At 46.0% G+C, this 17,290-nt stretch overlaps 1 protein-coding gene across 18 annotated transcripts in view; it reads right to left on the bottom strand.

The window, feature by feature from the left end:
- Positions 1-17,290, bottom strand: part of tp53bp1 (tumor protein p53 binding protein, 1) — a 17,584-nt gene extending 294 nt beyond the window's left edge. The window contains exons 1-29 of one of the 18 annotated variants that reach the window (XM_069528302.1): positions 16,715-17,290; positions 14,820-14,902; positions 14,483-14,682; positions 13,426-13,507; positions 13,243-13,327; positions 13,097-13,164; positions 12,797-12,919; positions 12,610-12,664; positions 12,359-12,528; positions 11,631-11,757; positions 11,440-11,534; positions 11,140-11,327; positions 9,768-10,788; positions 8,932-9,048; positions 8,643-8,828; positions 8,482-8,530; positions 7,888-7,971; positions 6,294-6,564; positions 5,904-5,972; positions 5,673-5,825; positions 5,198-5,418; positions 4,742-4,912; positions 3,701-4,098; positions 3,392-3,583; positions 2,901-3,083; positions 2,062-2,259; positions 1,882-1,976; positions 1,220-1,449; positions 71-207 (exon numbers count right to left, since the gene is read on the bottom strand). In XM_069528302.1, coding sequence (XP_069384403.1) covers positions 71-207; positions 1,220-1,449; positions 1,882-1,976; positions 2,062-2,259; positions 2,901-3,083; positions 3,392-3,583; positions 3,701-4,098; positions 4,742-4,912; positions 5,198-5,418; positions 5,673-5,825; positions 5,904-5,972; positions 6,294-6,564; positions 7,888-7,971; positions 8,482-8,530; positions 8,643-8,828; positions 8,932-9,048; positions 9,768-10,788; positions 11,140-11,327; positions 11,440-11,534; positions 11,631-11,757; positions 12,359-12,528; positions 12,610-12,664; positions 12,797-12,919; positions 13,097-13,164; positions 13,243-13,327; positions 13,426-13,507; positions 14,483-14,656 — 4,942 coding nt within the window. In that variant the 5' untranslated portion in view covers positions 14,657-14,682; positions 14,820-14,902; positions 16,715-17,290. Of the gene's footprint in view, positions 1-70; positions 208-491; positions 544-640; positions 691-1,219; positions 1,450-1,881; positions 1,977-2,061; positions 2,260-2,900; positions 3,084-3,391; positions 3,584-3,700; positions 4,099-4,741; positions 4,913-5,197; positions 5,419-5,672; positions 5,826-5,903; positions 5,973-6,293; positions 6,565-7,887; positions 7,972-8,481; positions 8,531-8,642; positions 8,829-8,931; positions 9,049-9,767; positions 10,789-11,139; positions 11,328-11,439; positions 11,535-11,630; positions 11,758-12,358; positions 12,529-12,609; positions 12,665-12,796; positions 12,920-13,096; positions 13,165-13,242; positions 13,328-13,425; positions 13,508-14,465; positions 15,097-16,714 lie in introns of those variants that run through there. The other 17 variants (XM_069528287.1, XM_069528367.1, XM_069528312.1 and 14 more) reach the window with 17 other exon arrangements.

The following is a 17,290-nucleotide window of genomic DNA, read 5'->3' as shown; positions in this document are numbered from 1 at the left end:
GACAGGAACAGACTCCGTTCACGACCATGTTTTCACAGTGCACGTTATTTAAAGGTCCTGATGTCGGTACCTGAACAGTCTTTGTCCACCTGGAGCTGTCGGACCGACGAAGCTCCGCCCATGGTGATCAGCTGAGCCCAAAGCTCCACCGGCTTCTCAAACACCAGAAGGACCCGCAGGGATTTGAAGGGACTGCAGCGAGGATGCCTGAGCGGAGAGAAGGAAAATAGGATTTTAAACTTTCGACAGTTTCATCTCAAAGAAAAATCAATCATCAATAGAACTGTTTAACGATGTCACCTTGAATTCTGTACAGTCATGTTACTTATAACAAGTTTTGTTCTGGCTTCATCAATCTATTGTTTAAATTTGTTTTAGATTCCTATTAACTATGAAACAAAGGTGATTATGATGAATTCATTTCTCATGAGGATCTTTTGAAGAAGCTGCATTGACTCTTGTCATGTGGTTTCTGTAGGATCCATATTTACATCGACTGCTGCCGCCAGGATTTTTTAAAGCTTCAGGTTGTTTTCTTGTTTTCTGATTTAAAAAGAAACACAAACCACATCAGGTAACAGTTCAGTAAATAAACTGAACACACATGACTGACGGGCGCACACGCTACAGGACCTTTTACCTGCAGAGACTCGATCAATCTGATGTTCCTGCTCAGAACCACACGTCCGGCTGCAGGAGGTGAAATGTTCAGTTCAGATTTTCTGTCCTAACTTGACCCGAATGAAAACTAACACAGACATTCAGGCTTTTGTCTGAAGACGACTCGAGTGCGATGCCGTTAATCCTGAGTTTGTGTTTCTGTCCCTCACACAGTGTTTGTTTGAGTTCCCTGATTACAGACGTGTGCAAAACTGTCTCATCACTATTTGAACCTTCCGCTGCTCCTGCGCTCTGATTGGCTGCAGCTGTTACTGACTCGATATCCAGAAGGTTGGAAACTGATCAGAGTCTGTGACTCGTTGGCGACTCGTTGGCGAACTGTCGGCGAACCTCGCCACTATCTGTGAAGAATTCACAAACAGCTGTTGGCACCTGATCGGTGAAGATCAGAAGCTTTTGTCAGCGACTTCAAAACTCGTGTTGGAAAACTCTGGAGCAAAGACTGAAACATTTACAGTCGTCTTTTTCAAATAGTTTGTTTTGGGATTATTTTCCGATACGCAGTCAGCTCATCAGAGTCCAGTCTGCTGAAACCCACCCAGTCAAACCACCAGGTGGCGCTGCATCATACCATTCTACGACGGTGTTGTCCGGCCCCACCCCGGCAGGCAGCAGGTAGTTCCTGTAGTTCAGCAGCTTGTTCTCTTTGCAGCAGTCACGCACCCAAACATGTGACACGCACGGCACGCCGCTCGCCAAACACAGCAGGTACTTCCTGGTGCGGCAGTGCTGGTCGGCGATGAGCAGGCTCTGATAGGCTGCCTTACACTGAGAGGGAACCAATCACAGAACAACACAGACTGAACACCAACCTGCACAGTTTGATTCTTTAAAGATCTTTTCTTTAACGCTATGAAATAAACACAGTGATTAGAAAGAGTTCATGTAAAGAGTCCTGATTTCAGAGCTGCAGAGTTAAAGGGTTGGGTCTGGACGTTTAGCAGCGTCAGAAACTAAGAGACAGAAGTTAATGCTGCGTCACTGAAATAAAGACGACATGAAAACATCTGGCCACAGCGAGGCGCTCGATGAGGTGAAGGAGAAATCTCATCAACATGAGAACAATGTGAAAAATATCGTTTATGAATTGTTTTAGAATTGTACGTTGAACTGGATAATTATCCAGAAGAATAAATGATGACCTGACATAACGTCCAGTCTTATAACAATGTTTGAAACTGTAATAAAAGTTCCACTCACCTGCTCCTCGTTGAAGTCGGGCAGGATGAAGCCTCCTCCCGCCTGCAGCTGAGACTCTGTGTACGCTTTGTTGAAGGGGCCCGTCTGACTGTGATCTACAGAGGAAAAACAAGACTTGTGTTTACTGATGATTAAAAGAAGCTTCAGATGAGGAAGATGAGGAACCAGTACCCATCTCACCTTCCTCCTCCGCCTCCTCTTCCTCTGTGAGCTTATTGGTCAGCCGGTCGCTCTCTGACGACACCGTCAGCATGAAGGCGAAGCCCATGAAGAGAGACGCGTTCTGAGGCTGCGGACCCTGAGTCTCCGACAATTCACCAGACGGGCCGGGGAGGTCTGTGCCGCTGCCGGAGGTGTTACACACTCCGACCCGCTGAGCTGTGGACACGAACACGCCAACACGTTAACGTCCAAAAGACAAACTGCAGGAATCAGATCATTTCACCCAAAATACAAATAAAAGTATTTCCTCATTTTAAACGTGATCGAGTTGTGTAGGTTCTTGTCGTCATCATGTTTGTTTGTGTTTGAAAACAGCTCGACTGGATGAAAATAAGTGAAATGCACCCGTGGAAATCACCTGAGCTCCTCCCTCCACCTGTGAACCACCACCATGATAAAACTACTCGTTATTCAATTACCAGATTAGTCTCAGAAGCAGCCGCCGGACACACGTCACATGGAGGTTAAACTCAGTACAAAGACAATCACACGTTACTGAGTCCATACAAATAAAAACTACATCCAATCACTTAAGATTTTAAGATTTAAGATTTAAGAAATCACATTCTAGAGGAATCACATTGTTCAATTAAAATTATTTTGCATAAAAGCTTCTAAAAACCATTAAAAAATTATGTGTTAAAAAAACAACGACGACCAATTAAAACTTATTTCCTAGAATCTGTTCAACTTATTCAAGTCGGACGTCTCTGAAACCAGCTTCTTTCAGTGAGTTGTTTTTTGGACCATGACCACGTTTACACGCTGTCATGGTTTTGGCGAAGCGGTCTCTGTACCGGCTCTGATGCCCGGACCCCTGCGGCCTCTCTTGGCCGTCGTCCTGTCGTCCTCGGAGGTCGTCCTCAGCTTCCTCTTGCCGGAGGGGCCTGGGGTGCGGGGGCTGCTAGAGGAGGTGCGGTTGGGAGTGTCCTGACCTCCAGGGGCCACTCTGCGCCTCCTCTTCCCCTCCACCAGGTTATCTGAGGGAAAAGAATCGTCACAGAGGATCCACAAGGACAAGAGACGTTTTTACCTCTGCAGTAAAATTATTATCATCAAGAGGAAACGACTGATGAAGGATTCAGTTTTTAAAGTCTGCACTTTGTTTTGTTCTGTTTGTCATCAGGAGCAAGTCAACACATTTCAACAGAGGTTTAACTACTAACTCTTCCATGTGATTGTCTGCAGCCGCATCAACAGTGAACTACACATCCAGCCTGTAGGGGGAGCTCCAGTAAACAACATTTCTTCCTAATCAACAAAGGAAGTCCAGATGTGCTCGTCTCACCCAGACTGATGTCTGAGGCCTTGGCCAGAGGAGTGGCCGGCTCGTAGGGTCCGAGGCTGTGCTGCTCCCTCAGCTTGTTTCCCTGTTCAATCGACAGGATGACCGACGTCCTGTTGTACCACTGCCTCTGTCCGTCCCGCTCCACGCTGTAGAACAGCTCCTGGCCCTCGGACTTATGGCCCCGTACAACACCTGCACATTCAACAAGAAAACTGTTAACGAACCAGAGGGTTTCCTCATCAGATATGAACAATCGGAATATTTACATAGAATATAATCCAAGTTGTTTTGACTCCTCCTCTTCCTCACCTATGCTGAAGTACTCGTCCTCGAGCAGGGCGGTGACCTCTGTCTCCAGAGGGATGGGATCACACAGCAGGATATCCTTCCCCACCACCTCGCACTCGTAGCCATCGTCAAATCGCAGGCGGAACCTCCCCTCCCCGGCGTCTCTGATGATGCGGCCTGAGTAGAAGTAGCCGTTAGACGACCACTTTGCCACCACACGCAGGCCGACGAAGCTGCTGCTGGCCGAGCTCGCCTCCTCTGGAGACGACCTGAGGGAGTCTGAGTGGCTGAGGAGCTCCGTGTCCGAGGGGCTGACGGGGAGACGTGGGGGGAGCATGCGGGTGAAGGGCTCGTCCTCTGAGGAGGACTGTGGGCGGCCATGAGCGCTGAGTCTCTGCAGGGACCCGACACCACCTCGCCTTAAGAGAAACACGGGTCTGATCAGCCTCAGGAAAAATCACTCTGACCCACGGCTATTTTTACAATTCACTTCTCTCTCTGCGTCGACCCAAATGAAATCTTTCACACAGGAAACGTGTCAGAAGTGAAACTCTTCTCGTTTGTCTGCCTCTAAGAATTTTATGTGATTTAATCCTGATGAAAAAGTCTTTTTTTAAAAGCCATGTGCTCATTTAGTTTTATAATAAAAACCTATTAAAGTACAACATGCTGCTGATGTGAGCGGTGCATTGTTTTACATTACTGCAGAAAGGATTCGGTTGATTCATGAATTTATCAAAGAACCAAACATCGACTGGTTCAAGCCGCTTTTCTCTGGTTTTCATTTACTATAAATCTTTGGCTTCTGGAAAGTTTGTCGGACAAACCAAGTGATTCCAGGTTCTTTACCAGAGAGAAATAACAATGAGTTGAGTTTCTTCAGTCTAAACTAGAAGCTAATGAGCAGATTGATTGATAATGAAAATATATAAAACTTGAGTGTGAAGATCAGGTACAAGGAGATTAGTGAAAAGAGGAAAAGTAAAATGTTACTGGTAGAAACTGCAGGAAGTGTGAGTTTGTGCTCTCTTAGCGTCGGGGCGAGCCTCAGGGAGGACTCACCTGGACAGCGAGGCGCGCGACGGGGGCCGGCCCCTTCTGGCTCTTCCTCTGGGAGTCAGCGGGACGAAGGCCCGGGCCCCCAGGGTGCCATAGCCTCTGTCCTTCGTGACCACTGACCCTGCCCTTTGACCCCTGTGACCCCTCTGTTGATATCCACCTCCCCTCCTGGGACTGCGGACACACAGAGGGGACGAATGGAGCCGGTCAAGTTGCACAGGTACTGATCTGGGGACAGTCTCAAAAGGAAAAGCCGTCCTGCTAAAGAAGGACCCCGGATCTGTGCCTGGAAGCAACTTGTACCTGAGGCAGGCAGGGATCAGTGAATCACTGAGAGATGAGCGTGTTAGAAAGTCAAACAGGTGAAGAGGTGGATCAGGAACCAGCATGCATCACCACAGAGCAGAGAGACAGGACACAAGAGAACCAGTGACTGACGCGTGAGGGGGGAGGTTGTACCTGAAGGATCTGCCCCCTCGGCTGGACGGCATGATGAAGTCCGGCCTGGTGAAGCCGGCGCTGCTGCTGGTTCCTCCCGAGCTGTGCTGCAGGCTGGAGGCCTTGGACGACAAAGAGCTGATGTCACCCAGGTCACCGGAGGTCACAGAGCTGCTGCCCGTGCGACACGGGGAGATGTCGCTGTCCAACACGTGGCAGTCGACCACTGGCTCCTCGCTCTCCTGGTGACATCAAAGAGATCAGTGACGCTCAAGCTCCTCGTGTCACAAAGAAACTTTTCATCCTACAAAGTGTCACAATCACACATTCAACCAGAAACGTCTGAACACGAGTCTGCAAACTTCACAAAGACCATGAACGTTTATTCTCTAACTGGAGATAAAACTTAAACCTCAGACACTTTGAAATACGTGTTTTCAGTATTTGTAGCAGGATGTAGAACAACCTGTGAGAGGCGAAGAGACACAGCTGTTACCTCAGTGACTTTACGATCCACCTCTTTGCCGTCCTCATAATAAACATCTGTAATGATCCGTGTGATGGTGGTCCGCACTTCCTGGATGGTGCGCACGTGTCTGCAGTGGGCGGGGCCTGTGGCTCTTCTAAAGGACGGAGACTCTGGCTCCACCTTTTAGAGAAGAACAGAGGAGTGTCAGATAATGATGTGAATGTTTCCAGACATTTGAATGCACATGGATCTCCGTACCCTTCCCACTGGAGAGCGCAGCCCCTCTGCATCGACGCCGGTCTGCTGGGACAGCGTCCGCTGTCGGAGCTGAGACACACAGAGGAGATTCAGCCTCAAACATCAACACTGAACAACACTTGTCTAGTTCTGTCTGAGAGGGAAACACTCAATCGTCTGTAATTTGAATATGTAGTAGAATAAATCATTTTACTTGTATTTTTCATGAAAGATTTTACTGAATATTTTGTTGTGTGTTATTTTGCTGTTTTCTTTAATTCTTGTAACATCTGTGTTCCTGTGTGTTTTATGTGAAATCGATTCTTGTTATAAGATGATACCAAAACCTTTCAACATGAGAATCATAAACTCACGTTCGTCCTCTACACTGATGCACAGTGACGGACAAACCTTGTTGGACGGACTGGAGCTGACGCTGTTGTCAAAGGACTTCTGGGAATTCGCCTTCTGTCTGGCATCTTGGCTGTTTGGGGTCGGGGGCTCTGAAGCGCCGGGTGGTCCTCGTCTCTCTTCTGATTGGTCAGCAGAGGTGGGGGTATTTACAGTCTTCTGCTGCGGTGCCGTTTCCTGTTGTGAAGGTTCTGATTGGCTGTTAGGCAGGCTGTTGCATCCCAGCGAGGAAGCCTGGGAGATTCTCTGAGGTGAGGCGAACAGCTCCGCCCTGCAGAGACGTTCAAATGTACACATGTGATGCTGTGGGACATCTGGCTGACGACCAATAAAGATACAGCGTCAATATTAGAAGCTACCCACAACTTACATGAAGTTCCAGGAGCCATGTGTCTGAACCCAGCTACAGATCACAATAACCCACATGATCCCAGATGAACCCTGTTATCAAGTGTGAAGGTCCCTGACACTTTCCACTGAAAACTACAACCTGCACAACAACATTAAAGCTCCGTCAGAAGGGTTTCCTCTTCAAAATGGTGGATTTGTCCGTCAGGTTAAACGAACACCAGCAAAAAAATTAGTCAGTTCAAAATGGAGTCCGAGCAGAGGCTGACACAGCCGACGAAGAGTTTGTCAGATGTTCCAACTGGTTCATTCAGCTGCTCTGCGGTGCCTCCTCCACTGTCTCAGTGTTAACTTTAACTTAACACGTCAGATCTGGTATAAAACAGATTACATGGTACTAAGTTGAACACTATACTTTACCGTCTACAGTGTAGAACCCACCAGCCGCTTCTCAGAGGCTCCGGTGAAGTTCATAGTGATGAAATCTTTTTTTAAACCTCGCTCCATTAGAACAGGTTTAAGACAAAGCAACTCTGCTCCAAGACTGAAGACTCTTGTCCAGATCCACATCGTCTGAGATTTCTCTCAACTATTTCTGACAAGAAGCAAGTGACTAAAAAAGAGAACTCAACTGCTGACCTCACTTTTCTAAAGCAGGGGGCAAAACAACGCCTCACATCGTCCCAGGAGAAGATTCACATGGTGCAAAAAATAGAAACCCCTCCCAGCTGCAGGATCCAGAAGTAGGTCTCACACTCTGTAACATGCAGTGTCGACTAAAGCACAAGAGGGGGAATCTACTCATACTTCCACAGGTCAAATGGAGAGAATCTCAACAGATCACGTGTATATGAAGAAGATTTAAATTACAGATGACACACAGGTGATAACTCATTTTATACATCTGTGCTGTGTTTTCAATTAGTAAAAGCAGAGTCACCAAAGTGGCAATTTTTCAAACCGCGTCGTGCTAAAAATGGAACAGAAGTAGGACAACGGTGCAGACTGTTCAGATCACAGTCTCATACTGTCAGTTGATGCTCACTGATGCTGTTTAAAGTCTGTGCTTTAAACGCTGGTGAGAGTTAAATGAGGAAGTGGAACAAACAGTCGCCAGTGGAGCTTTGACAGTGACATTTCATCTGAACACAATTTAAACTAGAAGAGGAGAGTACAGGAGAAACGACGTCAGCCTTGGCGGAGGTACAACATGTAACAGCACAAGTAGCTTCGGTGCTGTGCTCACCTGACCGATGTAGCGTTGTCTCCAGGCTGGTTGTCCTCCTGCTGTCTGTGCACCTGCCGGACTCGACTGAACACTGACGAGCTGCTGAGACATCAAACATGAGCAACGTTTTATTTCTGTGACCTTCTGCAGGCGACTGGAGCGGCTGTGGCTGAGGGGGCAGAGCAGGTGTCCTCCAACCAGAAGGTCAGCTGCTCAAATCCCAGCCCATGCCGAAGCGTCCTTGGGCAAGATGCTGAGCCCCCCCCCCCCCAAAATGGCCCCTCATATATGAATGAATGTGTAAGTCTCTTAGGACGAAAGCATCAGCTAAATGATGTAATGACTGCAGGTAACAAAAAGTGAAGCTGTGTGAAACAGGAGCTAACGAGGTTCAGAGATATTTGTATTCTTTTAGTTATGTCAGATTTGTGTGTCACGTGTTAGAAATGTCATGAACACGCCAACTTGCTGGCAGTGAATCCTGTTGGAGGATTTCCTGCTGTGTTCTCAGACGAGCTCACTCAGACGTTATCTTCAGGTTTTTTTCAGGAAAAGTTGCAGAAAAGTTTGTGCCATTTTAAAAAATGAATAACTATGGGCTAATAGCTTTACCTGGTCACAACCTTGACCACAGATGCATCCTCGTCTGACAGCGCCGGCTCTGGTGGAAATAAATATATTACTGAGAGGGCGATGAGAGCGTCTCCATGGAAACCATCTAGTCACTCCCAAGAAGAGAATGAACAATGAAGATGAGCAAGAGCAGATCTTACTCTGCAGACTGAAGGACTCAGAGCTGCCCTCTCCGACTGGGGTCACCAGCTTCATCCTCAAACTCAGCTTCCTGTCTCCAGGGTCCGTCCCATCCTCGCCACCTTCCCCAGACACAATGTCGCTGGCAGCCATCGCCACGTCTGCAGAGACATCACCCACATTGTCTGACTTCTCAGAAAAGATCTCTGGATAAAAGATACACAGACAAAGTTCAGCGTCAGATCGTGTTGTGCTACGTGACATCAGGCAGAGAAGCTGCTATGCAATGCTCTTGTGTGTGGAACCCACCAATGGGAGTGCTGTGTCTCAGCGTCTGCTTCAGCTGATTGATTAGAGGAGGCGTGGCTCCAGCAGCAGGACCAATCAGCATCTCTTCTTTAGGAAGTGTGAAGTGGAAGGAAATCTCTGTCGTTGAAAAACATAGTTGGAATCAGATTAGATCTATTTCAGTTCAGTTTCCATTAAAGACAGATTTCTTACAGTCTCCAACAGGGACGATGTTTATCAACATGTTGAAATCAGATTTGTGCAAGTCTCCCGTCACAGGCTGCACATCTGCACTTAGTTCATTAACTGTGAATTAATGGGTTTATTCAAATGTCATTGAAGGCTAATCTAAAGGGCGACCACTGACGATGACACAAAAGCTGTTTTCAAACAAGAACTGAACCAGACATGTTCCCGGCGTGTTCCTCACATGTTCATGACGTGTTCTGTATGTGAGAACAAATGTCTCTGGACATGTTCTGGATCTTCTCCTGCAGCCTCTAGTTAAACATAGAGTGAGTCCATGAACCTTCCCAGTGAGCAATGGGCGTGTCTCTGAGGTTTCTAACACGTGACGGACGTGAAACTGGAAGAACACAAATCTCTCAGGATGAAGAAGAGGAGCCGCACACGTAGAAGACGATCACACACTGACTACACAACATGTCAGGACAATAATTTACACAGTTCATGTCTGAAAACAGCTTTAAATTAGAGAATATCTGGTAAAATAAACATTGTTTACTTGTTTTCTTATTTTCTTTCTGGAAACTTTTTGTACGGTTCTCGACCGCCATGTTGGGAGCCACAGGGTGAGGAGAGAACGGTGAGATACAGTACGTCTGCGTCCACTTTACCTCCTGAGCTGTCACTGAGGCTCTTGTCTTTGAGCGCCTCTGGTTCAGGCCCCGCCCTCTCCGTCTGGGACAACCTATCAGGTGCCGCGTTCACCTTCTTCGCCCGAGACTGGGACTCGTGGCCGTTGGTGGAGGCGGCCACATTGGCTCGGATTGGCTGGGAGCTGTTGGTCACGTCCTTCTTCAGAATCTGGGAGTGTTTCTCGCTGTCTGTAACCACGATGATGCTGTCAGCTCCCTGCTCTTCACTCTCGTCCTCCATTGGCTCAGGAGACATCAGTTGACTCTGAGAGAGAGCAAGAGCCATTCCTGAAGCCCCGCCTCCTGCTGCACTCTCCTCCTCTTCCTCCTCCATCACCTCCTCCAACTGATCCATCACGTCGCTGTTAGTCTGTGAAACTAATTCTACGGATCGACTCTTTGTCGTTCCTCCTCCTCTTACATCCACAGCAGACGTCTGAGAGAAGACGGACTGTGAGGACAAACTGCAGGGAGTCTCCTGCACACAGCTGCTAACAGACACAGCAGAGGAATCAAGCTTTGGCATAGAGCAGGACACCGTGTCGGCAGAGGTCGACCCTTTGCTGTCTTTTACATTCACATTTCGTACATTCAAAGAAGCTGTCTTTTTGTGCACATCAGAACTTTGCGACTGATTGGACGGCTCAGTCTTTGCACATTCGCTGTAACGTTTTGGTGATTCTGCACAGTTGGAAGCTTTTGAACTAGTTTGTGATATTGGGGGGACGCTCTCGCTCCTCTGGTCACAGCACAAAGTCACAGAGTCACTGGTGTCGACGGCGGGCGGCTCTTCAAATTCCTCAATCTGTGTGGCCTGACTGTCGTCTTCAATCTGCACTGAGGTCTGCTGAGCAGGACCGCTGCTCTGAGAGTTCACACAGAGCTGCAGAGGAGAAGTGAACGGTGCCGTCTCCAGATGTTGAGACTGGGTCTCATGAGGCTTCGACTGCTTATCAGACTGTTGAGGAGGCTCCAGGCTCTGTGTCGGAACAAAAACGTCCTGAGAAAACAGAAAGAAAACACAGGATCGATTATAGTGACTGCATTAATATAATGATAATTAATTGGATTATTTAAGATATTTTGATTTGAGAAAAGAGAACTCATAGAAGCTGCATCAGGTGAATGTGAATCACTTTCCCTTATTAAAAGTTTTATGATAAGTTGGTAAACGTCTTATTCTCTCCTGATATTTTAGATTCAACAATATATTCATATTTCATAAAGTATCAACAGGGGAAATTAATAATAACAATTTAATAAAACTAATAATAAAAAAACGTGTTGCACCATTAAAACTAATAAATAAATGAGAAGAGTCATTGATTAAAAAAGAGGAAGTAGTACACACGTGCGAGAACTCTGGTTGGGTGGGTAAAGAGAGCGTACGATCCAATGCAAAACCAGGGGAATTCTGGGATACGGGCGTGGAGGCAGATGGCTGTGGCTTAGAGACGGCCTCCGTTTCCATTGGCTGTTCTTCCCTCGCCCCTGCTCGATCTTCTGGGGGCAACGAAGTATCCATTGGTTCATCAGCACCTGGCGACGCAAAAGACTTTTAGCTGCACTGACGTGACGCTTGCTGCTCCCTGACTGTAGTTCACTTTTGATAACAGCGTCAGCGTCATGATAAGTAATGTTACTCTTTTACCGTGTTCATGCTCTGGTCCGGTCGGGGAGCTGGGAACAATTAAAGGAGTGTGGCTGAAGTTGTCTGGAGTCGGAGCAACATAATCAGCCGAGCTCCTAGAAAAAAAAAAGACAATGAAATCATGTCATTTACTCGGCTGCACAGTGTGAAGATGGATGAGCGGAGGGTTCACAAGCACGTGTGTGACTTACTGGGACAGACTCTCCTGCACCAGTGTTCCCTGTCCAGACAGATGCAGCAGTCGGAGGGTGTGGGACGGTGTCGGGGTCGGGTGACCCTGCTGCTCCTGCTCAGATACCGTGCTGTCAACTGCAGCTCCTGAGAGCAACACAGACAAGTTACAACTAGTACTAAAGACTGGCTGCGTGTAAAATTACAGAAAACTGTGAACAGCAGGAGCCTTGAAGGGCCTGAGTCTGCAGGAAGTTTGTCTTGGACAGTGACTAGTTTCTATATTTTTTGGCTCAGGGACTTCCCCTTGCTGCTCTCATAGCTTTTTCAGAAGTGAACAGTAATGTGATATTGATCAATACTTGAAATCAAGAGTGTGGAGGGATGTTGTCATGTCAGTCAGAATGCAACGTGTCCTCTGTCAGCATGCTATTCAAACATTACATTTCATTTAGCTGACGCTTTTATCCACAGCCACTTCCAACAAGTGCATCAACCATGAGGGAACAAACCCAGTGAGTGACATGTTAGTGAATCTAAACTAAGACCATCTTCTTAGTCAAGGTGTAGTCAGAAGAGATGTCATAAACTTAATCACTAAATTATTCAAAAGAACATCTGTGGTCTTAGTTCAAGTTTCCTTACATTAAGTTAAAACAAGTTGATTTTTTACTAAATGTCTGTAGATTCATTAGAGGTGTAATATAGTTCATGGGCAAGAGCCTAACATGAGAGTGTGTGAACGTACCCGACTTGTCAGCATCGAACATGTCTTCCTGCGAGGACGGGATGTCACAGTCCAGCTGCTTCTGTTCACCTGAGGCCTGCAGACCCTCAGAGTGCAGCAGAACCTGGACACTCAGCTGTCGGCCTGAAGGAGCTGCAGAGTCTGACGAGCTGCTGGAGCTCACCTCAGATCTGGAGGACAAAGACAAACTGCTAATACCAGATGAGCATCTGGAATGAATGTAGAACCTAAAACACCACATGGATCAGTACCTCGCAGATTTGTTGTCCTGATTCGCTGAAGTCCTGGAGCCGATGCTCTGCTCAGCTGGTGATGAAAAGCAGGTGGAAATGAGATGGACTGTTTAAACCATCAGCTTGGCTGAGATATTGTTATGTTCTATAAATTAGAGGCCTCCGTGATAAAATAACGAAATATAAACAGGAATTTAACGAATACCTAACTTGTTGCGTCTCTCACAGTCTGGCTGCGGGCCGATATCTTCCCCCCGACTGTTCACTGCTTCACTGCACAGATCTTGAGTCTGAGAAAGCTCGAGAAAACCAAACTGAGAGGTTCCCTCTGAGGCACACAGACACGCACACACAGACACGCACACACAGAGACACACACACAGACACGCACACACAGACACGCACACACAGACACGCACACACACGAGTTTGTTATGAAGAGTGACACACAAGGTAATATTAAGGTCTTAAAATGTGCCATGCTTCATGTGAGAAGAACTGTTACCTTCAGCCGGACAGCAGTGTGTGGTAGAGTCCGCTCTAGAATCCATATCTGGTTCCTCTGGTGAACTCCTGAAAGAAAAGTGAAGACACTTCACGACTCTGCAGCAGAACAACATTAATCTTCCAAACTGTCAGGTCCACACGTACTTCTTGTTTGGAGGAGGGCAGATGTTGAGAACTTGACTCTCGTCCTCCTGGAGCGCTGAGCTCAGGTTGACTGCTGTGAGAATCCCTGAATACGGAACAACAGGTTTTTTAGTGTTTAGTTCTAAAGAGAATGAAACAGTGATACTGTATAAATGTTAGATGTACTGTACGAACAGAACTGACCAGCTTCAGCCTGGTTGTTACTCTGGGAACTTTCTGAGTCTGTCTGAGAGCATCTGCTTCCCAGAGGTGAGGAGATCAGTTCCTGTGAAGGGAAGAAAACATTCTCTCATCTCACAGAACTGTTGTTCACAGTGAGTTTCCTCAGAATGGGTGAATGAAACACACAGACAGCTGATCATCAATGACAGGAGCTCACTCTGCACATCCACTGACATTTACTGGAGAATGAAAGAAAACATGCAGCTCACGTTGAGAGAAATTCAACCAGAGTGAGATTAAACCCAATAAGATCAAAGTGTTGAACATTGTTCCTGCTCATCGACAGGACGGACATCTCAACGAGAACGTGAGGGGCTGTTACATGATGCTATCCAGGTCAGACTGTCAGGTAGGTAGTAGTCAGATAGTTGGTTAGTCACATCACATAGTTAGTTGGTCACATAGTTAGTTAGTTAGATAGTTGGTTAGTCACATCACATTGTTAGTTGGTCACATAGTTAGTTAGTTAGATAGTTGGTTAGTCACATCACATTGTTAGTTGGTCACATAGTTAGTTAGTTGGTTAGATAGTTGGTTAGTCACATCACATAGTTAGTTAGTCACATCACATAGTTAGTTAGGTAGGTAGGTAGTCAGATAGTTGGTTAGTCACATCACATAGTTCGTTAGTCACATAGTTAGTTAGTTAGTTAGATAGTTGGTTAGTCACATCACATAGTTAGTTAGTCACATCACATAGTTAGTTAGGTAGGTAGGTAGTCAGATAGTTGGTTAGTCACATCACATAGTTAGTTAGTCACATCACATAGTTAGTTAGGTAGGTAGGTAGTCAGATAGTTGGTTAGTTAGCCAACAACCAAAACATCAGCCACATTCTGAGAAATGTAACACTGATAGTTGAAGTGAATATATATATATATATATATATATATATATATGTGTGTGTGTATGTGTGTACACTGAAGTATGAATACTTAGCACAGCGGGTACATCTGTCTCATAGGAGCAGAAAGTACCTGGTATTAAATACAGATGCTAACATTAGAGCCCCGCTCACCAGCACCGGGCTCCGGGAGCTGGGCTGCAGGTTGGACAGGCGCCGGGCCAGCAGGGCTCGGTAGCTGCTCTCAGGATCGTCCTCCAGGGCGACGCTGTCCGGCTGAGAGTCCTCCACGATCAGACACGGGTTGTCGGGCTGCGGGAGGCTGGAGTCCAGGTACCCGGGATCCATGAGGTCAGGAGCCGGGCTATGGTTCACTACACAGCGGGCAGGGAGAGGACGGAGGAGCGGGGATGTTAGCAGCCACCGGCTGGTGTTAGCATGTTAGCTACAGGGAGCTAGCTGCTAATGCCCGACAACAGAGTCGCTCACCTCCGGACAAACGGCCCCTCACCTCCGGACAAACGGCCCCTCACCTCCGGACAAACGGCCCCTCACCTCCGGACAAACGGCCCCTCGCCTCCGGAGCTGCGGACTCTAACACACGTCAACATTTCTGTTTGAACGCTTGTTGTTGTTTTTCTATTTCCGGTAGAACAAAGGCTCTTCTCGGCATTTCGCGGCAAAACGTGCGGGACGCAATTTGATTGGTCTATTTGGGAGTGACGTCACGAGAGACCCCTGGTTTCAGGATCAATTTATATTTATTCTTTAATTAAATTTTTACAGTAAAATTATGATTATGATTATGATTATATGAATTTTGTTCGTTTAGATTTTATATTTATACATGATTCTGCTCCTTTATCAAATTAATGAGTTATATCTTGTTTCTTAATTTGATTGATATCTTGTTTTTTAATTTTAATTAGATTTAAATCTTCTTAATTTGATTGATAGTCAGTATTTCTGTCTTTTTAAATATGATGTCTATAACGTCTCAAACATGAATTGAAGGTCTCTGATCTTTAATGTTCTCTTGGAGAACAAGCACAGTACCGACACTTTCACTGTATTAACTTATTAACTTTTCGTCTGCCTCAGTGCACAAATAACAAAAATAAAGATCTGATCTGAACCAAACTGGCTTTTTCTTTTTCTCCTCGTTTATATTTCCAGACATGAACGTTTTACATGTGATTCTGTAGTTTTACAGTCTGTGATGATAAATCACGTCGAAGAGAGAAATCCAGGTCACTGCATCTCAGAGACCTTCATGGGCCCTTGAGAGGCGTCCAGCAGAAATGATATATGACTTCACTTCTTCACTTCCTCACTATCACTGCAGTTTCTGCAGTTTTCTGCACTTTCAAGTGTTTTACACACATTTGTTTCTGTGGACTGAAACCTCCTGCATCTGTTGGCTCTTTGATTGTAGAATTTAAAAGGTACAGTTAACAGAAATGGGCTTGAAGTTGAATGACTGTGCATTAATCTTTGCACATGATGCCTGAAGAAGACAAACACTGATTAAGTAAAGTATAATCTAGATTCTTTTATCTCGGCATAAGAATTTCCTCTTCTTCCAAACATAGTTTTCACGGCGTGAAGTCGACTCAGCTCTGAAGATTAACAGGCGGCTTTTCAACCGTGAACATTACTCTGTCTTCATCATTTGACAACCTCAGTTTCCATGGAGACAGCAGCAGCCATCACAGAAAGTATAAAGCACCAGTCAGTCGAGTGACGAGGCTGCTGGGAAAGTGAGTTTTTTTGGTTTCAGAGGGTGAATGGTTGTGTCCTCATGTCAGAGATGAACATGAACACACACATTCAGTTTACATTAGATCAGATCAGAAGGTATGAAGTGATGAGAACTATCAGAGCCACCACAGATAAAACAGCATGAAGGTCACAGGCTCCACTGACTCTCGCTGACATTCAGTATTTCAGTCTGCAGATTGTGTTTCTTTGTGTTTAATGTTGGATTGAATCCTGCCTCAGGTCAGTGATGCAGACATCATGGAAAACATCAGCATCAGCAGCGTGGAGTCAGCTGCATTTCAACATTGAAACACAAAGATGGAGACGTCCTGAGAGCAAAGTGATGATGACAACCTGCCTCTGAATATCCACATGCAGCTCAGACTCAGGAAATCAAGAATCATATTCAATTCAGACGGAAACTGAACCAACACAGAAAACTTCAGCGTCACATTTTCACTCTGCAGCTCAAACACAGACATGTTGAACTGTACAAACACAAACTGTGTAATGTCTAACACTGAAACACACAAACACACACACACACACACAGACACACACAGACACACACACACACACACACACACACAGGCTCCATGTTTTCTATTCCAGCCTAATTAAAAACATAGAGAGATTTTATTTTACCTTATAAATCACCGTCTCCTCTCAGTTCTCTCTTCTCTTCTCTCTCTTCTCTTCTCTCTCTTCTCTTCTCTCTCTTCTCTCTCTTCTCTTCTACCTCTCTTCTCTTCTCTTTCCTCTTTCTTCTCTCTCGGTTTTCTTCTGTTGGAATAAAAACGCGTCCAGCATCGCTCCGTCATCTGTGCGCGTGTTTGCTGTGGGTCAGGGTGTGGAACAACACGCACACGCGTCAAGCTGCAAATGTATTTTTAATGGATCCATTATATTTCATTCATTTAGAAAAACGAGTATTCAGCGGGTTGATAAAGAATGTTTTACTGTGACATGACTGCATGTGGACGAACACTGGTTCATCTATAACATGCTGCTTTCTAACCGCATGTCTTTGTCTTCACTTCTGTCGTTTCTCTGCTTTGATACAAAGACGCGATTGATTCTATTTAACAGTAAGACTTGAATATTTCTGAACAGCGTTGGACTCTGTAGCTCTTCATCCTTCCACCAGGAGGCAGCAGTCACTGAGGCGCTAACTGCTGCTGGAGCAGTCACATGACCTGGTGTGAGTTTAGTGGTGAACTG

This window comes from Paralichthys olivaceus, chromosome 1, assembly GCF_024713975.1.
Source record: "Paralichthys olivaceus isolate ysfri-2021 chromosome 1, ASM2471397v2, whole genome shotgun sequence".
Classification (NCBI taxonomy): Eukaryota; Metazoa; Chordata; class Actinopteri; order Pleuronectiformes; family Paralichthyidae; genus Paralichthys; species Paralichthys olivaceus.
This window is presented reverse-complemented; position numbering and strand designations above follow the sequence as displayed.